The sequence below is a fragment of the Anthonomus grandis genome, chromosome 17 (genome assembly GCF_022605725.1).
Source record: "Anthonomus grandis grandis chromosome 17, icAntGran1.3, whole genome shotgun sequence".
Taxonomy (NCBI): domain Eukaryota; kingdom Metazoa; phylum Arthropoda; class Insecta; order Coleoptera; family Curculionidae; genus Anthonomus; species Anthonomus grandis.
Window position 1 is genome coordinate 5,602,219 of NC_065562.1, and position 24,808 is coordinate 5,627,026.

Below are 24,808 nucleotides of genomic sequence, written 5' to 3' on the forward strand. Positions count from 1 at the left end.
CGGTTTATTTTCAGCAAGATGGCTGTCCTGCTCATAACGCGGCTAGGGTAAAAGAATTTTTAACAAATACTTTTCCTAACCGCCTTATTAGTGGGACTGGCGATATTAAATGGCCTCCTAGATCTCCAGATTTGTATCCAAATGACTTTTATCTGTGCATGGGGTTACCTTAAGCAGACCATTTACAAGCATGAATTTAGTAGGCCAACAAATTTAAAGGAGTTGCGAAAAATTGTCCAAGGTGCCAATTCCATTTTACCTGAAACTCTTTTGGAGGTGCGAAATAGCTTTTACGATAGGTTAAGTTTTTGCTTAGCGAAAGAAGGCGGTTTATTTGAGCTTTTTATTTAAAAAATTATATGTTGTTAAGTTTGTTTATTAGAGTTTTATTTCTGATTTCTTATTATATTTTTATCAAAGTTGATATTTTATTTTTTATTAGAATAACGCTTTAATTTGCATTATGCAAAACACAGCATATTAAACATTTTAAGATTACAATTCTATGCGGGTTTTACACATTGCCATGTCTGTAAAATCCGCATTAGAATAAATATTTTAACAATGCCTGGATTTTTGCGTAATATTTTGGGACATTTTGTCGCCAAATGACGCAGCTCCCACGAAAGTCAGATGTTTACTAATGCCGTCCTCGGGCCGGCCGGGGCGGTGCTCTGTCGCAGGCACTCGTACACGCGCGACGTTGCAAAATTTCGCCTCTATGCGGTTTCCTATAAGTAACGAACGAAAACACGATCTGTATAAAGTACCAAACAATATTTTAGATTATACAGGGTGTCCCGAAAGTAATGGGACATAGAACAACAGTAGATTCCTTACGTTAAAATAATGTGATTGAGGTCAACTTACCTTATCCTAACTTTAATAGTAACTGAAATACAATGTCTCAAAGTATTATTTGATTTATCGTTTTTTCTCATAGGTCCTGAACCAATTGACATACTGACATGAAATTTAAAACATACAAGTCTTTTAAAAAGAAAAATAAAATTTCGTATACAGTTTTCGTGTTTTCGGTAGAGGGCGCTTGTTGCGTTAGTTTTTGCTTTTTTAGAACCCCTAACTTTTTTTCAGCCCCGTATATCGGCTTGAAAAGTATCAAAATAAATTCCCTTTTTAATTTTACATAAAAAATGTATACCTTATTAAAGTCGCTACGAGCAACCATTTTCGTCATATTCAGCATTTTTCAAAAACATGTTTTAAAAGAATATTTATTTACTACTTTATTTAAATCGCATCTTTGGCAGTTGACGTTGGAGACAAGTGTTTGTATTATTTGTGTCAAACTTTTTGAATGTCATATAAAACTTTTAAAACGAGTAAAAAAGTTTTTCTCTTAAGATTTAATCATTTTAAATAATGCCTAGGCATAATTTGTTTATCAATTTGGAGATGCGTGATATGCTTTGTGTTTACTCGCAAGTAAATTTTAATGGACGGCCTGCAAGACGCAGGTATCAAGAAATATTTCCAGATAAACAACAACCAGACCATAAAGTATTCCAAAGAATTTATAGCCCACTAGGAGAAACTGGATCATTTCGGCCAAAAATGCCTGTTTTGGGCCGCCCAAAAAATATTTCCCAAGAATAGGAAGAAGAAATTTTAGTCCGCGTAGCAGAAAGTCCCGGGTTAAGTACTAGGCGAATGGCCGCAGCTACGGGTATAAGCAAATCATGTGTTGGTAAAGTACTTCAGAAAGAAGGCCTCTATCCATTCCACTTTACACTAGTTCAGTGTTTGATCCCACCAGATTTGCCAGCTAGAATGCAGTTTTGTCGTCAGTTTAAAAATATGCAAAAGGCAGATCCAATGCTTATTAGCAGAGTGTTATTCACAGACGAGGCTACATTTACTAGACGCAACGTATTTAAGTTTAGAAATGCTTATATGTGGGATACTGAAAACCCCATTCAGTTTTGTGTGGTATTATTGGAAGCCATTAACAGGCCTCCATGAACTACCACCTAATTTGAACGGAGACTCGTACTTAAATTTCTTACGAAATGAACTTGGAGGTCTTTTAGAAGATTTACCATTAAATGTTAGGCAGAACATGTATTTTATGCAAGATAGGACGCCAGCGCATTTTTCTCGACAGGTACGCAATTACTGAAATAATTGTAAAAGGTTAAGGAATTTTGCGTTGACATCTGCAAGAAGAAATAAATCAGCCCATCTTAAATTTATCAATTCCCAAGATGCGACTAGTATCTGGAAGTGCTTGAAAATAGCTGGCATTCAGTCAAAATCAAAACCGCAATTACCGGATAATTTCAGGGACGCAAATGATATCAGTAATTATTTTCTTACAGCATTTTCTAACATTTCGGCCTATAGGGAACTTATCGAATATTTTCATTCCAATAGATTCAGTGAGGCAGGGTTTGATTTTCGTCTTCCATCTGTACTATAATAATAGAGGCTTTAAATTATATAATATTATTTAGAATTAAGTTTATCAGATTATTGTATATTTTAGCATATAGTAGGTACCTACATACGTAATATTTTAAGTTACTATAATTACATATATATTAGTCAGGGTTTATGCCAGTTCATTTGCAGAAGTATGTCAAATAATGTAAAAATATGTTTATTAATAATTGTTTTATGTGTAATAGTTTAGCTAAGCAATTTTGGATTATTTGTACAAAATTATTAAATTAAAATATAGACCTATTTTAGAAATGAGAGAAACAAGTCGTTTTCATAAAATATAATTAAACCTCCCGTTATCACTACAAGAGGTTAGGTTTATTATAAGCAAGCTAAAATCAAACGCTGCTGGAGCAGACGGAATTACATTGACTATGTTAAAACTAACTATTCCGCTTTTGTTAAATCATATCACTGATATCGCTAATGTTTGCCTCGAAAGAAGATACTTCCCTATAGCCTGGAAGACAGCCGTAATATGTCCAATTCCCAAAGTTAATTCTCCAAGAAATCCAAAAGACTTAAGACCAATTAGTTTATTATCTGTGATTAATAAAATTTTGGAAAGGGTTATTTACAATCAATTGTTTGCGTATGTAAATGAGTATGGGTTCTTGCCTAGCAATCAGTCTGGATTTCATACCAGTATATGGAACAGCCACAATATTACTTCATGTTACGGATCTTATAATCAAGGGTCTGGATAGCGGAATGGCTACTATTTTAATATTGCTTGATTTTGCTAGAGCATTAGACCACGATTTACTAATTTCTAAACTTAAGTTTTTCGGATTGGGAGATCGTTCTCGAAATTGACGAACAATATCCCGAACGATAGATTGGCCGTGGAGGACCTTTGCTTTGGCCTGCGCGTAGTCCAGACTTAAATCTCATGGATTTCTGTATTTGGGGATATTTGAAATCAATTGTTTATGATAGTCCTATAAATAATCTAAAAGAGCTAAATGTAAAATTTGTAAATTCTGTAAACATGTTAAAAAATAATGAGGATCTTCTTTTTAAAATACGGCAGTAATTTGTTAAACGTATTTCAAAATGCATTGAAGTTAATATACGGCATTTTGAACAGTTGTTATAGTAGCGTTATTTGTATGTTTCTTTGTTTATTATTGTTTTTGGTATGTTTGTTTGAAAATAAAATATAAAAAAAATAAATAAATATCATTTACTTTGGTTATGATATAAGAATTAACTAAAATTAAAAAGTCGTAATATTTTTTTTTATTTAGTAACTATTCTATTTTTACATAAATATCAATAATGTTAGATATTAATTTTATTTTATTTAGGATTGCTTTGCTAAAAATCTAGTAAATTTAAATAATTCACATATTATGAAAACCTACAAGTGCAATTATTTCGAAAATGATTGCTCCTAGCGACTCTACATACTTACAAGGTATACATTTTTTTATGTAATATTAAAAAAGGAAATTATTTTGTTACTTTTCAAACCAATATACGGAGCTGCAAAAAAGTTAAGGGATTTAAAAAACACCCTGGCATTCATAAGGCAAGTTGACCTCAAGAACATATTTTGACGTAAGGAATCTACTGTTGTTCTATGTCCCATTACTTTCGGGACACCCTGTGTATTATACTTATATATTATCATTTTTTTTAACGAATTGTGTAATTGCGTGGCATTTATGAAATAGTAACTATTGTAATATTCTACTTAATTAAACGTGACTATGTTTTGGTCTTTAAAAAAAAAGAGAAATCACTTAAATTGGATTTTTTTAAAGTTAAAGATGCCCATTTGTTATTTAATTTATAGATCTATTGCAAGATTTACTACCACTTTTAGGTTAAAAGTGCACAAGAAGCTTTCGACGCTTTTAATGCTGGTCAGTTTCGAAAAAAAGTAGCGGCAACCGCTTTAAATTCAGGATCAAGTCGAAGTCACTCTATCTTTAATATAAGAGTCGTTCAGTTGGAGCAGTCTACAATAAATAGTGAGGGACAACCTGCTGTACCATCTGAAAATTATATTAAAGTCGGTCAATTGAGTTTGGTTGATTTGGCAGGATCAGAAAGAACTAACAGGTAATATTTATTATTATTATTATTATTATTTTATTTCTGTGATGTTGATTTTGATCTGCTATTTTCTGAGATGAAGGTGACGACTGATTTTCTGAACTCTTAGATGACTTGGTATAGTCATCTAAGAGTTGCTTGAATTGAGGAATTATCATATTATAAGAATATCAGACTTTTGTATGTGTGTATGGATTTTTTATTGAGACCAAAGTCAAAGTCAAAATATATTTTATTGGCTAAGTTTACAAACTTGTGCTAAAAGCTTCCTAATCTTAGAATTTATAATACTAGTAGTTATTTGGTTATACAGGATACAGGATAAAAACAGGATACAGAATCGATTTTGATTGTACATAGAAGCATATTTTATATAATCAAAAAAAAACTAAAAAAGAGGAAAAGAAAAGTTAAGAACCAACATAAATATATAATTTTAAATACTCTCACGAGATGTGTAAATACTCTTCAATGCTGTAGTAAGCTTTTGGTAAGATTAATTTCTTTAGTTCTCTCCTAAACTTTTTAAGGTCTGTAACAGTCCTAATCGAAAAAGGAACATGATTAAATATTTTAAGACTAATAAATATAAGAGAGTTTCTCGTAAGTGAGGAGGTGGGCATTGGAAGAGATAAGTCGTTTACCTGACGAGTATTATGACTGGTGCAGGACGGTGGACTAACGGACTTATGTATGAGTGTTGCATTTTCCAATATAAAGAGTGAAAAAAATGTTAAAATTCTTTCAGCTACAAAAAGAGGTTTACAAGAGACTCTTAGACCAACACCACACAGATCCCTTAATGCTTTTTTCTGAATAGTAAAAATGATGTTAAGGAGTTCCTTGGAGCACAAGCCCCCAAATGGCAACCCATAACGGATATGAGAGTCTATTAAGGCGAAATACACTGAATGAGCAAACAACCCCCCCAACCCATGCCTGGTAACCCTGACTGCAAAACAACCAGAAGAAAGTTTAGCAGCGAGGCCTAAAACATGGTTGTCAAACCATAAACTCTCATCAATGAAGATGCCGAGAAATCGACAATAATCCCCACCATGTAGTGGGCTCTGCTCATCAAACAAAAAACCCTTTACATTACACTTAAAGCCTAGAACAAAAGTCTTATCAACATTGAATACAAGCTGATTGCAGATGCACCACTCTTTAATTTTACAAAGGTCCTCTACTATGAGAGATCTGACTACTTTTTGATCTTTGTTATGTCACAGAATTATAGTATCATCAGCAAACTGAACTACTAGACCATGCAGTGATAGAGACCTTAAGTCATTAACGTATAATGAAAACAAAATAGGACCTAACACTGACCCTTGAGGTACACCACATTGAAGATGTGCTATCCCTGACGAAAATCCAGATGCAACCAGACAGGTATGACTTCAACCACCCCAAAGCCACAACCCTAAATCCATAAAAACCAAGCTTTGACAGCAGTATTACATTATCCACACAATCGAAGGCCTTGGACAGATGAGAGAACACCGCTGCTGCAGCCTCCTCGGAGTTCATAGATAGATACACACTCTCCAAGAATCTGAAAATGGCATCCTACGTGCCCTTAGATCACTGAAATCCATACTGATTGGGAGACAGCACATTGTATTTGGTCAAAAAAGAGACAATTCTCTTCCTTGCAAGCCGCTCAAGAACCTTGGAGAGGGTAGACAAAATTGATATGGGACGGAAATTAGAGGGTCCATCCAAGCTACCACCTTTATGAAGAGGGATAATCATAGCTTCCTTTAAACAGGATGAGAACTCGCCCTGAAACAATGACTGATTGGTTGCCCAAACCAAAGCACCTAAAGCGCTCGCAGGCAGAAGTGACAACAGACGAGAAGAGATACCATTGGAACCCGAAGAACTATAATTCTTCAAGCACTGAATTGTTTCAAGGACCTCGGTGGCATCTACAGGGTGGAAGAAGAATGATCGGTTGATAGCATTTCAATTAAGATACTGCAATGGATCGTCGTCACTGGGAACTGCTTCCAGTAACTTCTCAGCAATATTAGAAAAATCGTCATTGAAATCATCGGGCCACAAGTCCGATTCAACCAACCGCAGACGAGAAGACTGCCTACATTCGTTAATGATTGACCAACTTTCCTTCTGTCTGTTACTGGACGAGTCTAAGCGCTCATTGTAGTACAGTTCCTTTCGGACTTTTATTAGACGCCTATACATTTTCCAATAATCCTGAAAATAAGACCTGATGAATTGATTGTCAATAGATTTGCGAAGTCTTGCTAAGCATCGCAAATTTTGGGCAGATGTTTTTAGTCCCGCAGTGATCCATGGTTTTCGTCTCTTGGATTTAAGTCTAACCAAGGGAAAGCAGATATTTATTTTCAGGCAAAGTATAATAAAAGGAAGAAAATGTAATTTACTTAATTGTATTCCAGTTAACAGACGAAATGGATTGAGAAAGTAAATTCAAATTGTTCCCACTAAATACTCTCCCAATGCGGCGGCCAGATTTGTTGCAAAATGGGTATTGAAGATATGAGGGATGATGCTGATCGTTGAAATAGCGAATGATATAATAATTACTTTTACACTGAAGTCTCTGAACTTAATAGGGCGAAGTCCTTGTACTAGTTGGATTTTAAAAGAGCGATGTTGGTGTTCTTGAAAAATTCGCTAAATGGTACTTCTTGCAATATTACATTCTTTTGCTATAGTGCAAATGGAGACATGTGGATTTACTGCAACATACATATAACAAGCCAACACAGATATAATATTTTCCTCATTTCTTGCCATTTGATGATGGGAAAGTTTTAAATTTGTAAATGATCCTGTGCGCATTTTTTAATCCACTCTTGAAAATGACTTATATGAGGGTGTAGGACGATTAGAAAAACGATCTTGATAAACCATTTCTGCTTCACGACAATTTTGTCTACACTCTCCGTAAATAAGAATCGACATGTTCACTTGCGGAAAAAATGGCCGCATTTTGCAAGACAATAGCAAAACTAAATAGCGTAAAAACCTCATACCTAAATATTTTACTGAAGACCAAATTAAATTATTTGTTTAAAGATTCAAAAATACGCTATGTCGCTGATAATTTTTAACTAGTGTCAATAGTCTTTGGAGCGTTATTAGCAAATAGGAAGGCAGGAATTGCCTCTCAAATATTTGTATTGATTTTTGTAATCCTCTGTACATTACGGATTCGAATGTCGTATTTCTCTTCAGAGGAAAATTTAAGCCATTTCTCTTGGCTTTCGATAATATGCAAAATGGCCAAAATACTCAAGAGCGCTCCGCAACAATGACTTATACAAATAGCGTTAAAAGTAGACAAATAAATACTTTACAATTCCATGTCAAAATAGTAATATTGTTCTAATAATAATAATATGGTTCTATAACAATATGGTTCTAATTCTATTAAAAGCGGTTTCACCGTGATTTTAAAGAATTTTTTTGTCTGAGGTGGATTGAATATTGACTGGTCAATTATTGTATAAACGAAGACATAATATGTAATACGGACTTTTTTCTGTCATAGCTAGAGGGTGTATTGTGTAGTTAACATTTACCGTTCTTATGCTATATGGGTTGGCCCGAAAGAGGACATACAAACAAAAGGAGACGTCCTCTACCGTCATTTGCAATCATAACAACCGGATATATTATTATCCGATTCTTGATGGTTTAAAAGTTATTATCGTTTTTCTGATTTTTATAAAAATCGCTTCACGCATCATTTACAAAATTTTTAGCAAGAATATCATAATTTATTTGGTGCGAATGTGTCCTTAAAAAGTGCACCGTTTCATAAATATGATTTGGATGTGTAACTATTTTTTTCAGAAGTAAGAAAAAAAAATTCTCAATATGTTTTATTTTATCATATACATTATTAACGCTGACAAGCTAGTTGCTAAAACAAGTTCTTTGAAATATACCTGTAGAAAAAAGTCTATGAGGTTCAGGTCAGGTGAGCGCGGCGGCCATTGAATGGTTCCTCCCCTTCCAATCCATCGATTATTAAAAGTAGTATCGAGATATTCACTTACGATTCGGGCAGAGTGAGGAGGAGCTCCATTGTGTTGCAGCCACATGTCCTGACGTGTTGTTAGAGATACCTCTTCAAGTAAATCGTTTAAGTTATGTTGCAGGAAATGTAAATGACCCTTGCTGTTAAGTCTTCCTGGTACCTCAAATTGTCCAATTAATTTGCCTTGAATGATCCTCGCCCACAGACTGAGTAAAAACCGATGCTGAAAATGATCATTTCTCACCATTTTAGGATCAACATAGTCCCAATAATGTAAATATCTCCATTCTTTTAAAACTGCGTTCACCATTCCACAAAATCTTAAAAAAAAATTGAAAGTATTGTCTATTACGTTCCAGTATTTCCCGACAAAGCTGTATCTTATTTTCATAGTCAGTGGACAGAAGTGCTTGAACACGTTGCACATTATAAGGATATAACAGATTCCCTTGAAATTTCGAACTGTGGATTTGTCCTGAAATCCCGAAGGTTTTGATATTCGACAAACACTTGTTGTTGGATTCTCTGTTGCGATATCCTACCTACCTTCCGTGGCTGACCAGGAATATTGCCTTCCAGGTAACACTGATGCAAATTTATCAATACTCTATGGTCAAAAAACACAAATACGGCAATAACTTTTAAACCATTAACAATTGGATAATAATATATACGGTTGTTTTGCATGCAAATGACCTCCTCTATCGCCTCCTTGTGTTTGGACGTCTACTTTTGGGACACCCTGTATGTATGTAACATTCGTCATTCAAAATCTGTGATTAAAAAAGAAAATCATATAGAGCTGAAGTGCCCTCATTTCTATAAATTTCTCTACAACTTTTCCTATAATAGTCCTTTTATTTTTTTTTCTGAGCTACAAATATGCTTTTAACCCCAAGAATGTCTCTCCAAAAAATTTTTTAAAATACATTATTTTTTGCGTGCTTTCTCTCATGTACCTACCTACGATTTGTACTCCATAGCAGACTGAATTTAGTTTTTTCAAAAGATTCGAGATATTCATTAATTCGCAGACCTAGACTAGAAAGTTGGTGCTTTTTACCATATTTCTTCATTAAGAACAAGCAAGCATATATTCGTCCCAGTTTCAGTTTTCATATTGACGTAAGTCGTAAATGTAATGACCTGGACTAAAACCTAAACGTAGGGTTGTCTTCTTCCTCTAAATCAGAAAATATTCTAGAGGGTCTAAATCCATATCGCTGTCACATTGTAAATGTTATTTTTGATGAAGAATCCATTGGCAAAAAAAATAGACGCGGAAAAAAGTCTCTAGGTAGCAGAGCTTGCACACATTGAATATGAAATGGATACAAATGATTTTCTTTAAGAATTTCAAATACAGTGAAGTTGCTTACATTCAATATGTTGGCAATTTTTCGAGTACTTGTTTCAGGTGACTTCGCAATTAACTCTAGAACTGCTTCTTCTTGAACTCTAAAACTGCTTCTAGTTGCACCGTTCGTACTTGTCGAAGGCGCCCGCAGTCAGCCGTTTGTTTCTTAAACGTACCATTTTCACGCAAACGTTGGTGAAGACGAGCAAATATTGTGTGATGGAGTACTCTACGTCCTGAATACAACTCAGCATATAATCTTCGAGCTTGCGGACCATTTCCATTATTTCGGCCACAGATAAAATGCATATCTGACAGTTCCGCACTTGTAAAATTTTCCATTTTTTTCGATAAAAGAAAAATTCTTAATTTATGCCAAAAAATGCGCGATAAAACCCTCCAAATTGCATTTGCATATCTCGACCAGTTTCAGAGCAATAAATAAATCGTCAATTTTTAAGAAAAACTTTAACATTTGCGGACATACGTTTATATAGCAAACTATGTCATTATTTTTCCATGCAGAATCACCGTCTGAAGTTTGTCGCACTTATTTACTAATACCCTGTATTTTTCTTCAGCAATTTTATTGACCAATTTATCCACAAAATACCACTTTATACCAAAAAACTACGTAATTTAAATATTGATCCAAGTTTATACCTTTTTAATACTTTACTAACATAAATGAAGAACCAGAGGATCTTGCAAAACTTACTTGTTAGTCGAGCGTAGAGTTAGTTTTTATCAAAGACACAAAATTTACTTTAATTTCATTGTGGACGAGATAATTACACACGTTAGCGTCTGTAGCGTAATCAAGCTCTTATATAATTTGCTCGAATCATTATGTTTAAAAAAAATACTATTAAAAACTGGTTTAGTTGTTATGGTATCCGATTTGCATGCAAAATTTCCTGGTTCAAATAAGCTCAATAGTATAGATTTTAATTTTTTTCACAATGTTAATTGAGTCATAAGGAAAATTCGGAAATTTAGGGAAAAACATTTAATATTTTTTACATTAAAGTAAAATAAATAAGGCCTTTTATTAGATGAAACAAAATACATTCATAATAACCATTAAATACGCCTAAGAGTGCATGGATGGCAAAGTCTAGCTAACAAATGCTATTCTACTCAACCATACATACATCTATACTTAACAAAAAGTAATTAATATAATGAAAATGTATACACCGAACTATGAGAGTAAAAATAAATATAAACAAAAACACATGGATCAACTTTTGTATGGGGGCAATACTGTATGAAATAAATAACAATAAATAACAATTTTATTAACTTTTTTGTTTGAACTTTTAAATTGTATAAATATTGTTAATTTTTAAATTTTGATGTACGTTTGTCTAAATTTGTTTATTTAAAATAAGTTTTGTCATGATATTTTATGTTTTGATCCCTTTAGGAAGAGAGTTTTTTGTTTTTTATTATTTATTTTGAGTCGTAGCACTGATGATGGTTACTTGTTAACCGAAACCTCTTTGCTAGTAGAAAAATATATACACGTTATACAAATCGCTTCTTGCATTTTATTATTGTCTACTAAATAAAGAACACGCTTTTATTGTTAATCGAACTAAAAAGTAGGAAAATAATTTTTAATTACAAAGAGTTTTTATTACAGTGGTAGATAATCGGACAATCAATCATAATTAATTACCTTGAATAAAAATCATAATAACATTTTAAAGTTATTAACAGAATAATTCAAATCAGTGTAAAAAAGCGTTAACTATTATTTATTTGATTTATATTCGCTTATTGTACTTTAATCAATATGAATTAAAAAACTTTATGAATTAAAATATTTTGATCACGATAAATTCCTTATTTACTTGTCAAATTTTGTTCCGTAAAATAATTTCAAAATTTATGTTCTGATTATTTTGTTGCAGTAATTAATAAGAAGCCTTTCTAAATCACGGTTATCATATTACATCTTATATGAATATTAATTAGAGTAACCTGCGTTTATGAAATTTATTAGTACCTACGCATGTGTAAGGAATAAACAAGGTGATGTAGCGGGGGATACTTACGTACTTGCCGTATGTCCACCCTCTAACCTTTGACGTCGCAGGGTATCCGTCAACCCTCACTATATCTTTACAGTTATAGGAGAAAAAGTCCACAAAATGCCTCGGGCGCCACTCTAAGTAATTAAAGGAGCTTAGAGTCCCCTCTAGCCTCTCGGGTAAGCCTTTAGACAGTGGAGAAACCAGGTAAAGATTGAAAGTAGACTGTCCGGTTATAATGAGATCTTATTGCTCTTAATCTTTATCATTACAAATACTAATAAGTAACAGATTTGGTTGCTTAAAACTAAATTAATAAAAGTGTCCTTAAAATCTAACAATCCCCATTACCAATTTCTATGATTAAGCACAGGCAGTTATTTGGGAAAATGTACCGGAAAATTCAGCACTCTATTAATAACGCAAAATAGTATGATTTAAGGGACGGGGTGTTATGATGTTTTGTACAAGCGGTTACGGATGACATTCGTTAAGCAAAGCCGGAAACTCAACACCAATCAAGCGAAGCAATCCCGATCAATCGGTCAACATTTACCTCTGCTCTGTTGTTATACGGATAGTAATTATGACATCACGGACTCGGTTATTACTTGTCTCTCACCATTTTGAGAAGCCAAGTAATAATTAATAAACGCGGCTACTGCCTACCCTACAAAACACGAAGAAAGATAGTGTCCAAGCAGTAGTTTTCATCAATCAAACAATTAAACGGAACGGTACGGCCGCGGACAGAGCAGAAAATAAAAAGTCAACAATAAAAATTATCAATTAAATACAAAATAAATCCGCAGTGAGTGTTTCTCTGGTTGCAAACAAGAACATAACTTTTCGCGAACGGAATTAATGAAACGTTGGTTTAATCACCCGTTTACTACCTGCCCTACAAAACACGAAGAAAGATAGTGTCCAGGCACCAGTTACTAATATTCGCGACTGTGGCTTGCCCTACAAAACACGAAGAAAGATAGTGTCCAAACCACAGTTTTAAAAGTTCATATAGCGGAACGGAATCAATATGAATATTCTAATAATTAATCACAGATAAAAACTCACAGCGGAAACATAAAATACCACCGTCTTCCAAGCTTGTAAAAATGGTAACTAAAATACCGTAACGCGGATAATTTTACGATAATTTCATTAATATAACCCGCTTACTACCTGCCCTACAAAACACGAAGAAAGATAGTGTCCAGGCACCAGTTAATAATATTCGCGACTGTGGCTTGCCCTACAAAACACGAAGAAAGATAGTGTCCAAACCACAGTTTTAAAATTAAATAAAACGGAACGGGACGGAACGATATCAATAGCAACGGATTCGATAAAGATCTTAATACGCGAACTTGGAAGCGGCCGGTCAACTGTCAACAGGTGGCTCTTACCTAACCCAATTCACACTGTCAACGTCAAGACAAATTTAAACGTAAATATTGAAAATTTAACGGTATTGAAATATGGAAAAATTACTGGTACTTCGCTCGAAAGGTATGGTACGACCTTACTGCGACGAATGTGAATCCTTGGTGGACCTGGAACCTTTTTATACCCATCGCAGGAATTTGGGTGCCGACGACTCACGAACATCCTCGGAACCAATCGTTGAATAAAAATGCAATTGGGAAAACTTAATGAAAATAGAGTTTTTCCTCGTGAAAACGGTACGGATTTATAGGCTATGACCCTATATGGTAAACAAACTTCGTTTCAGCTCTCAAAACCGGGTATTTCTAGGTGAAAACAGCGGGACAAAAGCTGGCCACATGTGTACCAGAAAACCGGCTTTTCAGGAAAACCGCGGGAAACTAAATCATGATTTATATTATATTTTGCCATACCGGGCATGCCCCTTCATTTAACAGGGCTTCCCAAGGTAGGTAAACCTTGAAACTTGCAAAATAGAACATGTAAACAATGCAACAGCATGAAAGGAAAATTTCATGTAAATAACCGGAAAACTGAAAGCATAGTGATGAAAACCCTCTCAGTTTTAGGCATTTGTGGTTCTTTATTATCCTAAGAATAACCAGGGCTGAAAACAATAAGGCCAGAGACTACAACATAGTCAACGGAGAACTAGGCATAACCTATAAGAAATCAAACCTTTCCAGGATACTATCAAGCTAGAAACCTCTTTAAGTTGGTTTCTTTATATACAGGGTGTCATTGAAATGGTGTAAAAAAATTCGGGGGGGCATAGTACTCCTAAAAATTTTAAAAAAAGTTCCTATAACTATAGGGTGGAAAATGCATATTAAGGGAGTTAGGGGCACTGAAAGGGTAAATTTAAAAAACGGTTTTTTGAAATTGTAGGCTTAAAAAACGAGATAAAATTTCGAAAAAAAATCCTCTGCCATAAATTTTGACCCAAAATCAAATGGTGATACTGAAAAATAATTTGGAAAATCGGAAAGGGTAGTTTTTGCAAGGGTAGGGGGTTAATTCGTGAATAACTTTTTTTAGGTTATTTTCTTCGCAACGTGGGTTCATTTTTTAAAAACTACATACTTTTTCCTACAAAAAAGGTACTCTTGTTGCACATCGCCCAGAACGATAGTTTTCGAGAAAATTGAAGGCAAAAAGTTTGCTCTGATGGGCTGCTAACTGGTTAAACAACATAAACTTATGAAAGTTATGGGGTTTCAAAAGTAAACAAGTAGTTATTAAATAATTAATTGAAAAATCTAGATTTCATGATTTTTAAAACATCGTATTGCTTTAAAAAAACGAAATAAACCAATTACCAAAATTCCTTATTAAATGCATACTTATTTGATTCATTAGCCTAGTTTACACCGCGAGTACCAAATATTCAATACGCGGACCCAATCCCCTATTCTCAAACTCAACGTGCGCGAGTTGACAAGTTTACACGTAAATTATTCCAAATTGTGACTTAATAGGTTTGAGAATAATGTAGAGGTTTTAGTCCGCGTACTGAATATTTGGTACTCGCGGGGTAAACGTAGCTATTGAAGGTATGCGGTCTTATCACTTTATTTATTTTGCATGTACGCAAAAGAAATGTTCTGGTTCATAAATATTTTTGTCAGTTGATTGTTGTTGAAGTGTGCGTAAACGTAAAATTTCACAAATTATGGAATACCCTGTGTGTGAACTGGCAGATATGCATTTTATTTATGGAAGAGCAAACGGAAACGGTCTTTTGGCTAAGCGCTTGTATGTCCAAAAATATCCAAATCGCAGGGCACCTTCTCACCGGATATTTGCGAGAATTCATCAGCGCCTAAGAGACACAGGTTCATTTGGACATAGAAACCAAGACCGTGGCCGGAACTTGATGGTACGTACACCTGATGTTGAGGAGCGCATTTTAGCACATGTAGAGGAAGATCCGGGGATATCTGTAAGGAGAATTGCAGCGCGGGAAAACGTGAGTCGCCATTCTGTGTGGATGACTCTTAAGACTCAACTCCTGCATCCGTATCACATCCAAAGGGTACAAGCTCTTGCTCCGGCAGACTATCCCGCTCGAGTCATCTTCTGTCGTTGGTTATTAAGAAAACAGGTACAAGAACCCCTTTTTTTGGCAAATATTTTATGCACGGATGAAGCTGGGTTTACAAGAAATGGAATTTTCAATTACCATAATACACATCACTGGTCCGATGAGAACCCTCATGCTGTTGTGGAAAGTCGACACCAAATTCGATTCTCAGTTAATGTTTGGGCGGGAATTCTTGGCGATAGACTTATTGGACCATTTTTTCTACCCCCGAGGTTAATTTGACACCTTTTGAAAAGTCGCTTGTTATTTATAATAATAAACATTTTAGGCTAAATGGTCAAAGTTACCTTAATTTTCTAATACATGATCTACCAGCACTTTTGGAGGAAGTTCCCATAGCACAGAGGCAGATCACGTATTTTATGCATGATGGTGCACCAGCTCATTTTCCGCTAGCGGTGAGGAATCATTTAAACCAAGTTTTTGAGAGGTGTTGGATAGGACGTGGTGGTCCACAAGCTTGGCCAGCAAGATCACCAGATCTTAATCCATTAGATTTCTACTTCTGGGACCACTTGAAAACTTTGGTTTACTCAGTGCCGATTAATACTGAAGAGCAACTACGTCAACGCATTATCGACTGTTCCAATCAAATTCGTACAATCCCAGGGATATTCCACAGGGTACGCAGATCATGGAGAAGAAGAGCAGATGTCTGCATTGAAATGAATGGTGGTCACTTTGAACATTTACTATGAATGAATTAAGAAATGCATTATTTTAATAAGGAATTTTGGTAATTGGTTTATTTCGTTTTTTAAAGCAATAAGATGTTTTAAAAATCATAAAATTTAGATTTTTCAATTAATTATTTAATAACTACGTGTTTACTTTTGAAACCCCATAACTTTCATAGGTTTATGTTGTTTAACCAGTTAGCAACCCATCAGAGCAAACTTTTTGCCTTCAATTTTCTCGAAAACCATCGTTCTGGGCGATGTGCAACAAGAGTACCTTTTTTGTAGGAAAAAGTATGTAGTTTTTAAAAAATGAACCCACGTTGCGAAAAAAATAACCTAAAAAAAGTTATTCACGAATTAACCCCCTACCCTTGCAAAAACTACCCTTTCCGATTTTCCAAATTATTTTTCAGTATCACCATTTGATTTTGGGTCAAAATTTATGGCAGAGGATTTTTTTTCGAAATTTTATCTCGTTTTTTAAGCCTACAATTTCAAAAAACCGTTTTTTAAATTTACCCTTTCAGTGCCCCTAACTCCCTTAATATGCATTTTCCGCCCTATAGTTATAGGAACTTTTTTTAAAATTTTTAGGAGTACTATCACCCCCCGAATTTTTTTACACCATTTCAATGACACCCTGTATGTTTACAATTATAAACCCCTCATGACTCACAGGTAAAGCTTAAAATGTATCTTTTTGTTATGTAAATTATAAATTTAGAGGTTAAAATGTTACCGGAGCAAAATTATCTAAGTTGTCTTATAAAAGACTGCCTGGGCTTACCCTTATTACTATAAAATAAAACTTCGTTACAGTGAGAATGCAACTACCAAAAAGACATTTTGTGCAGAGCCGCGTTCCAAGCAAGTTTGAGAGAGTAAGTTGTAGACTAATCAGTAACAGTAACTCTGAGAGTGCAGGCATGCGCAGATCGCGCGCTAGCTCTATCTCTGTTACTCTCCTAGAGAGGATCTAGAAAAAAAAGAATTGATTAATCCTGGCAGTCCTAATAAGGATACTGGGAAACTGTTATCAAATTATTGCATTGTCATCGGTTCTTGATATGTGTGTAAAGTTTCAAGTTGATCAGACTTTTAGAAACCAGTGAAAATTAAGCTAAAAAATTTCGTTACATACATATATAGATACAACCCGAGTTAATAAAAGTATGTTAACAATGCCTAAATTAACCGAAATTAGCAGTTCCGATACTAAAAATTGACTATTTTTAAGTTTCTTTTTGCTAAAATACACAAGGTTGCGCGACCATTGTTGACAAAAATTAATAACTAGAGGCTTGGGCCGGTTACTGGAATGTTTTGCATCCTTTTTACTTAAGCGGTAATAACTACTTATGTCGTTTTTTGGCAAATTTACCGATAATTGATTTTTTAATATGTTTAGCACAGAAATGTCATCATTAGGTTCCTCCTTTAAGCCGTGAAGAATAAGAGATTGTTTATTGAATGTTGTCAATATGGCACCTAAAAAATTCATATTCATTTTTTAATAGCAATACAGTAAAAGTCGCGAATAGCGACGTCGCTTATAAAAACAAGTCGCTTATTACGACAAAATCTGGGAAGTTTGGTTGGGTTTATATGTAACGCAAGTCTAAAAAAGTTTGCCTATAACGACGCTGGTTATAGCGACCAAGTCGCTTTTAGCGTCCTTATGTAAAAGAATATAAATATAAAATATAAATTTAAATTATTAAAATTTAGTAATAATGATAAAATTAGTACTTTTTATGTGGAAGGCCGGATATAACGACCGAACGTGTGTGATTCACGCAGAATCACAGCAATCATTTGTATGTGTAACCAATACCTATAAGTTATTCTTGGGGGAATTACCGGAACCGGAGGCCGGCAAAATACATGTTTGTCGATCTCATAAATGCTTTTCTTTGTTTATGTACTTTTTATTTCGTGCCGGGATTTTGTGCATACGTATAGACGTAGCGTATTACGTAGTGTTAAAATGAATTAAAAAAAAAAGAAAAGGTTTGTCCATTAAGGAAAAAGGCTTAAGAATTTGCAGACTTGAGGAAGGTGAATCCACTATTGCTATTGCAAGCGAGTTATCGCATTCAAGTGTTTCTACAATTTGGAAGAACCGGGATGCAATAAAAAATGCATTTAATGAGTTTTTGCTACCAAAGAAGAAACTTAGGTTATCCAGTCATGCCAGATATAGATAAAGCATTATTTAACTGGTTTAAAGTTGAAAGAAGTAGAGGATCGGCAATTAGTGGTCCTATACTACAGGCAAAAGCGGAACGTTTCGGCAGGGTACTGAATAAAGGACCGGAATACACCTGCACAGAAAGTTGGATAAAACGTTTTCGAAAAAGGCATAATATTGTTTATGGAAAAATAAGTGGTGAATCTGCTAGTGTACCCCCTGGAGTGACAGAAAACTGGCTTAAAACTGTATGGCCTGAAATAGGAAAAGGGTATATAAGTGACCAGATTTTTAACGCAGATGAGACAGGTCTGTTCTACAAAATGCTTCCAGACATGACATTGAAATTTAAAGGCGAAAAGTGCAAGGGAGGGAAAATGTCCAAAGAGAGAATTACTCTTTTTGTTGCTGCCAATATGTCTGGGTCAGAAAAATGTAAGTTGATTGTTGTTGGAAAATCAAAAAACCCCGTTGTTTTAAAAATGTTAAGACATTACCTGTTACCTACATGTCTAACAAAAAAGCCTGGATGACTTCAGACTTGTTTACTAAGATCTTGCGAGATTGGAACTCTGGGCTAATGAAGAAAAAAAAGAATATCTTACTTCTAGTAGATAATTGCCCAGCGCACCAAAAGTGTCAGATTTAAACAATATTAATCTTCAATTCTTGCCACCCATTACCACATCAGTGCTCCAGCCAGTTGACCAAGGTATTATAAGATCTTTAAAAGTCCATTATAGAAAGTTCCAGTTAATGAATATTATTGAAAATTGTTACCAGTTATCTAAGGAGTCTTCCATTAATATTTTGGACGCAATATCGATGATCTCCAAAGCCTGGAATAGGGTATCACAACGAACAATCATTAATTGTTTTAAACATGCCGGATTCCTAGAACAGACACTAGAAACTGCCGACTCTGAAGACAACATTCCTTTAGCCGAGTTGGCAAGAAGAATTAGTAATGACTTTGATACAGAATGTGCCTCTAGCTGTAATTAAAGAAAACTTTAAATTAACTGATGAATTATGGACTGATTTCATAGATTCTGATAGTCACTTAGACACAAACAGTACTTTGGGTGACGAGCAAATTGCAGCGACGGTGCTTACAATTGAGGATAACCAAGATCAAGGTGAAGACGGCAGGTCTGAGGACGAAGAAGAATTTAATCCACCATCTATTGAAGAATCTTTACGAGCAGTGAAGACCCTAAACAGTTTTGTATGAAAAACTTTTAGACACAACCAGTTTTATTGAGAAAAAAAATTGAATTAATTTACTTTAACTGGCGTTGCTAAAAACAAAAAAAGGTAACAGATTTTTTTACTAAATGTTAATTTACATAATTTTTTTTATATGAAGGGTCAGGGGAAAAAAGCAGGTAAGTCAATTGTTCACGAAACTGAGAAAAACACAATTTAATGTTAAAAATGGTACAAAATCAGTATGAGAGCTTATCAAAAGACGGTTTATAAAAATAACTACAGTATTATGTTCTGAGAAAGTAAAAAGCTAGTTTCCATGATGTCGGTTGTATCCAGATTGATCCAGACCTGAAAAAAAATCAAAATCGTTGAATTTGGCTCTGGAAATTGGCAGGAGGCCTAAAAAAATAAGATTTTGTTAAAACTAAGTAATGTTTATTTATCTAGCTAGTTTGAAAAGTAATATTTTTCCACGCGATGCTTGTAAAAAAATATAATATTTAATAGAACATACCATTGTAAGCTGGAGAGGGAAGCTCAAACAACCCCTTTGGCAATGGTTGACTATGCCGCGGTGCTCTAATAATGCCTGTCAGCATTTCTCCAAAGTACGTCGTGCGGCTATGGCTAGAAGATGCTTGTATGACTTTGATAGGCTGCTTTTAAAAGGGCATTTAGCGGCATACTTTGATAGCAACATTGTCTTCCAAATCAATACAATTCTTTTGGTAACACTGACCACAGTAAAAGGGGATGGTTTCGATCATGATAATTTCACCATTTCTTCGAAATCTTTTGGTATTTCCATTGGTGCTTTTATGTTCCATAGACCAACATTTTTATCGCACTCCAAGTATGAGTGTCCACGTATAGGAAATGTAATTTTAATGTCTGTGAGGCCATGGATGCGATTGTTCATTAAGTAGTGAATGAATCTAAATATCGTGTAGTTTTTGTTCTGCGCTCCTGCAGAATCACAGAAAATTTCCAATTCCTGAACTTCGTCATCCAAATAGTTCATAATAAAATGAAAAAGGAATGAGGCCACTTCGTTCGGTCCTTTTTTGGCAACACTTTCATCGTACACGTAAAAAATTGACTCATTAGTTGCAAGAACGTGGACATTGAAGGAGTACATAGAAAGTTGACGTTTATAATATACATCGTTGGTAACTATCTGCGGCAGGGAGACATTTTTAGCGAAATCGAAATAGCCCTCTTTTTATGAAGAATATTGTTTGTTGTTAGCTGTTGAATTTGTTGTTTATCAGTTTCCGCAGATAAAGCTTTAACTTTTGCTGTATATTCATCACAAGTTGCACAAGTGTCCGTGCGGGGATACCCAAAAGAAATATTAAATTTCGTGTTGAAAATCATCCGGTAAGTATCGTAAGATACCACTGCTGCAGGGTGTAATTCTTTGAATAGTTTATACATTTTCTTTATGTTTAGACTTTCTGGCAAATAAGTTTTACTTGAATCTTTAAGGCTATAATGACTCTGGCGACTTTTAAAACTTTTAATATGGTTCTGAACCATCAGAGCTGCAGTGACCCTATTTAGCTGTCTGTGTTCCTTAGAATGCTTACCCTTTCTATCCTTAGGTGCACAACCCACTCATTTTAAACTTTTCTGAACATAGTAAATCTTATTTTTGCTGATGCCATGTAATGAGCAAAATGCCTTTGCACATACAGTAATATCAACCTTATTTCCCGCCTCGTCGGTGACTCGAACTCTATATTAAAAACTTCTTCCTTTCGAGGTCGTCTCTGTGCAACGTGTCCTACAGTAACTAGTCCAGCCAGGTACATATTTTGTTCATCGTGGGATTGTAACTGGTTAAAGTAGCGTAATATCTCTTTTCTGTTATGTTCAGAGATTGAATCATAACACTTAAATCGTTTGCAATGGCAAGGGGGACCAGCTTCATATGTCGCAAGTCTTAATTTTTTATTTACATCAGACATCCGACTAGTTTTCTTCTTTTTTTTTGGCTCACTATGAAGTTTATCACTTTCGTCCGAGCTTGACATTACGGTATAGTCACAAACACAAAGCTAAACAGATGATACAAAACTAATGAAACAATAGTAAACGAAAAACAATCTAACGGCTTTAAACGCTGTTGACACACTAATAATGCTGTAGCAGGAACCGTGCCAGGTGGCAATGGCGGCGGCGGCGTTTCGTAATAATTACTGACTTGCCTGGTTTTTTCCTCTTTTCGCTTGACTTACTTGCTTTTTTCCCTTATAGTAAAACTTTGAAGCCGTATATCGGCTGACTAGCCTGCTTTTTATCCAGTTTAACTGTTTCTAAAGATACTTACGCTAATTCTATACTGAATACTCCCAATATATCAAAAAAAATTGACTTACCTGCTTTTTTCCCCTTACCCTTCATATGTACCGGGTGTCCAAATAAGAAAGGACGCCGGCTGTATCTCGGAAACTATTCATCGCACAGGGCTGAAAAAAAAATTTCTTAAGAAAAGTGGCCAAAAAAATGGCTGGAAAATATTTACAAGTTTCTAAGACTACCACAAGAGGGCGTAACTGTACAGTAATTTCAAAAAATTTAAATTTCGTCTAAAATAGCCAGTATTAGGTACCATTTTGAAAATATCAGAATAATCTTCATTAATTTTGCCTTAATTTGGCTAAATAATTTTCTTCATATCTCCAATGAGAAGGGTGGGGGAAGATCATAAATAATGCAACTTTTTAATCGCCCTGTACTCAGATTCTTTATTAAAAGTAATTCAAGTGGGTACTCGTTGAAAAGGAAATTCAAAGGGCTTTCAAAATATGCACCTGTCAATGTCACTTTGTTTTCAGTGCAGTCGTCAGAGGGCGTTGTTTAACAGAGACTAAGTTGTTAGAGATTTTCTCTAAAAAGTTAAATGCAATGATATGATTTTTTCACTGCGATTTCGAAGACTTAAAACATACTAACAAACCAGTGAAAACCGCGTTTCGATATCTACATTTGTTTTCGAGTAATTGTAAAATAACCTATTTTTCAAATTTTAAATATAAGTACCTATAATTAATTTAACAAATGATTAAAAATTAGCAGGAATTGACAGATTAGATAAGTCGGAATAAGTTTGTCTTAGCGTTTTTACATATATTGAGTCGCATTAATATACAGGGTGATTCACGGTAGATAGTCTATTAGACGTTTTAGGCGAACGGCAACGCCGATCAATCTGAAAAAAAAAACGTTACAAAAATTAAACTCCCCTGACTTGATAACAGTTTATTTCAAATGCAATCAGAACTCAACGGATGCCTCTAGAATAATATATATGCTATGTGGTATCCAGAACAGAGACATTATACGAAAAGGACATTTGCAAGATTAGCTACTCGGTTAGCAGAAAATAGCAGTATCCGTTTACCTCTTATTCAATCTTCAAAATCCTTCTGACTAAACAATTATAACAAATAGCGCAAATTAATACTAAATATAAAATAAATAAAAATAAAACATATAACTAAATCAATTTCTTTCAAGATGTTCGAAGTGTCCACCATCGTTACTAATACAGTCGCGTACTTTTCGATAAGTAACGTGAACTGCAGCCTCCACTTTGGCAACTGATACGCTTGTTACCGCATTTTTGATCCTAGCTATCATATTATCTCGTGTTGTAGTTCTGGTTTGGTAAACGATATCCTTTAGTCTGCCCCACAAATAAAAATCTAGGCAAGTCAGATCAGGAGATCGCGGGGGCCAAGGAAATATACTTCCTTGACCAATCAACCTATGAGAAAACCTTAAATTAAAAAAATTTCTCACATTTATCGCAAAATGCGCGGGACATTCATCGTGCTGTAAAAACATCCTTGCACGGGTTTGAATTGGGATGTCTTCAAGCAGTACAGGCAAGTGATATATGTAATGGCAAGGCAAGTGATGTAAAAAATCTAAATAGGTGTGTCCATCGAGGACCTCTTCAAAAATGTATGGACCAATAATTCTTCCCCCTATTATCCCACACCAGACATTAACAGACCACCGACCCTGATACTGCACTTCTCTCATCCAGTGGGGATTTGTCGGAGCCCAATAGTGCATATTGTGTAAATTTACACTACTAACACTGATGAAAGTTGCCTCGTCTGTCCATAGAATGTTTGAGACAAACTGGGGATCTTCTTCCATCATATTGCTAAACCAGATACAATAATCAAGTCTATCAAAATCGGTTCCTGTTAATTCCTGATGCAGCACCATATGATATTGATGCAACCTAAAATAACATTTAAATTAGGTAAAAAATAAAAATAATATATATTTTTTAATATTCGATTCTAGTAATAGTCAAATTTAATTATTAACTTTTTAACAAACAAATTGTGGTCTCTTAAAATGTTATGCACAGTTTATTTCGTAATGCCCAAATCCAATGAAATTTGCCTTATTCCTATGTGAGGGTATAATCCAATATAAGCAAGCACATTAACAATATTTTCTTCAGATCGTCCAGAGCGACGTCTTCTGTTAAGAGGTAAATGGATACTGCCATTTTCTCGCAACCGAGTGGCTAATCTTACAAATGTCCTTTTCGTATAATGTCTCTGTTCTGGATACCACATAGCATATATTCGAGAGGCAACCGTTGAGTTATGATTGCATTCGAAATAAACTGCTAGCATATTATAGGCTACTTCATTTGGAATTTTCATTTTTAAACTTATTAATTTGTAGTAAAAAAACACTTACACATAAGAAATAACTTAAAACTGACAACTGTCAATTTAAGTAACTTTAAATGACATTTTCCAATCCTTTGTTTCTGTTTATATTTCCATAGGCCTCTTGATATAACAGTAATATTCAAATAGAATTAAAAAATAATGCTCTAATAAATCATATTCGGAGATTCTCGATTGCCAATTATATTTTCAAGTGGAAATAGGATTATGAGCTTTCAAATAATTTTCAGTAATTTTTGATAATATTCTGTCACAAAGACCGCCCTAATATTGCTAATAATATTTAAAATTTGAAAAATAGGTTATTTTAAAATTACTCGAAAACAAATGGAGATATCGAAACGCGGTTTTCACTGGTTTGTTAGTATGTTTTAAGTCTTCGAAACGACAGTGAAAAAATCATATCATTACATTTAACTTTTTAGAGAAAATCTGTAAAAACCCAGTCTCTATTAAACAACGCCCTCTGACGACTTCACTGAAAAC

The 24,808-nt window shown here is 34.5% G+C and overlaps 2 protein-coding genes and 2 long non-coding RNA genes across 4 annotated transcripts in view; 3 read left to right on the top strand and 1 right to left on the bottom strand.

Annotated features, from left to right (window-relative positions):
• The window catches only part of LOC126746343 (kinesin-like protein KIF23), a 79,254-nt gene that overhangs the window by 18,935 nt on the left and 35,511 nt on the right, over positions 1-24,808 (top strand). The window contains exon 3 of the mRNA XM_050454564.1: positions 4,295-4,533. Within this exon, the coding sequence (XP_050310521.1) occupies positions 4,295-4,533 (239 nt within the window). The remainder of the gene's footprint in view (positions 1-4,294; positions 4,534-24,808) is intronic.
• LOC126746348 (uncharacterized) lies at positions 13,283-14,130 on the top strand. Its single transcript, XR_007663870.1, has 3 exons — positions 13,283-13,644; positions 13,718-13,856; positions 13,972-14,130. It is a non-coding gene; the product is annotated as an uncharacterized LOC126746348 (long non-coding RNA).
• On the top strand, positions 14,735-16,294 carry LOC126746345 (uncharacterized). Its single transcript, XM_050454566.1, has 2 exons — positions 14,735-15,724; positions 15,781-16,294. The coding sequence occupies exons 1-2, from the start codon at positions 15,081-15,083 to the stop codon at positions 16,208-16,210; spliced, it is 1,074 nt and encodes a 357-aa protein (XP_050310523.1). The 5' UTR covers positions 14,735-15,080; the 3' UTR covers positions 16,211-16,294.
• The window catches only part of LOC126746349 (uncharacterized), a 29,038-nt gene continuing 21,029 nt past the window's right edge, over positions 16,800-24,808 (bottom strand). The window contains exon 4 of the long non-coding RNA XR_007663871.1: positions 16,800-17,168. This is a non-coding gene — a long non-coding RNA (uncharacterized LOC126746349). The remainder of the gene's footprint in view (positions 17,169-24,808) is intronic.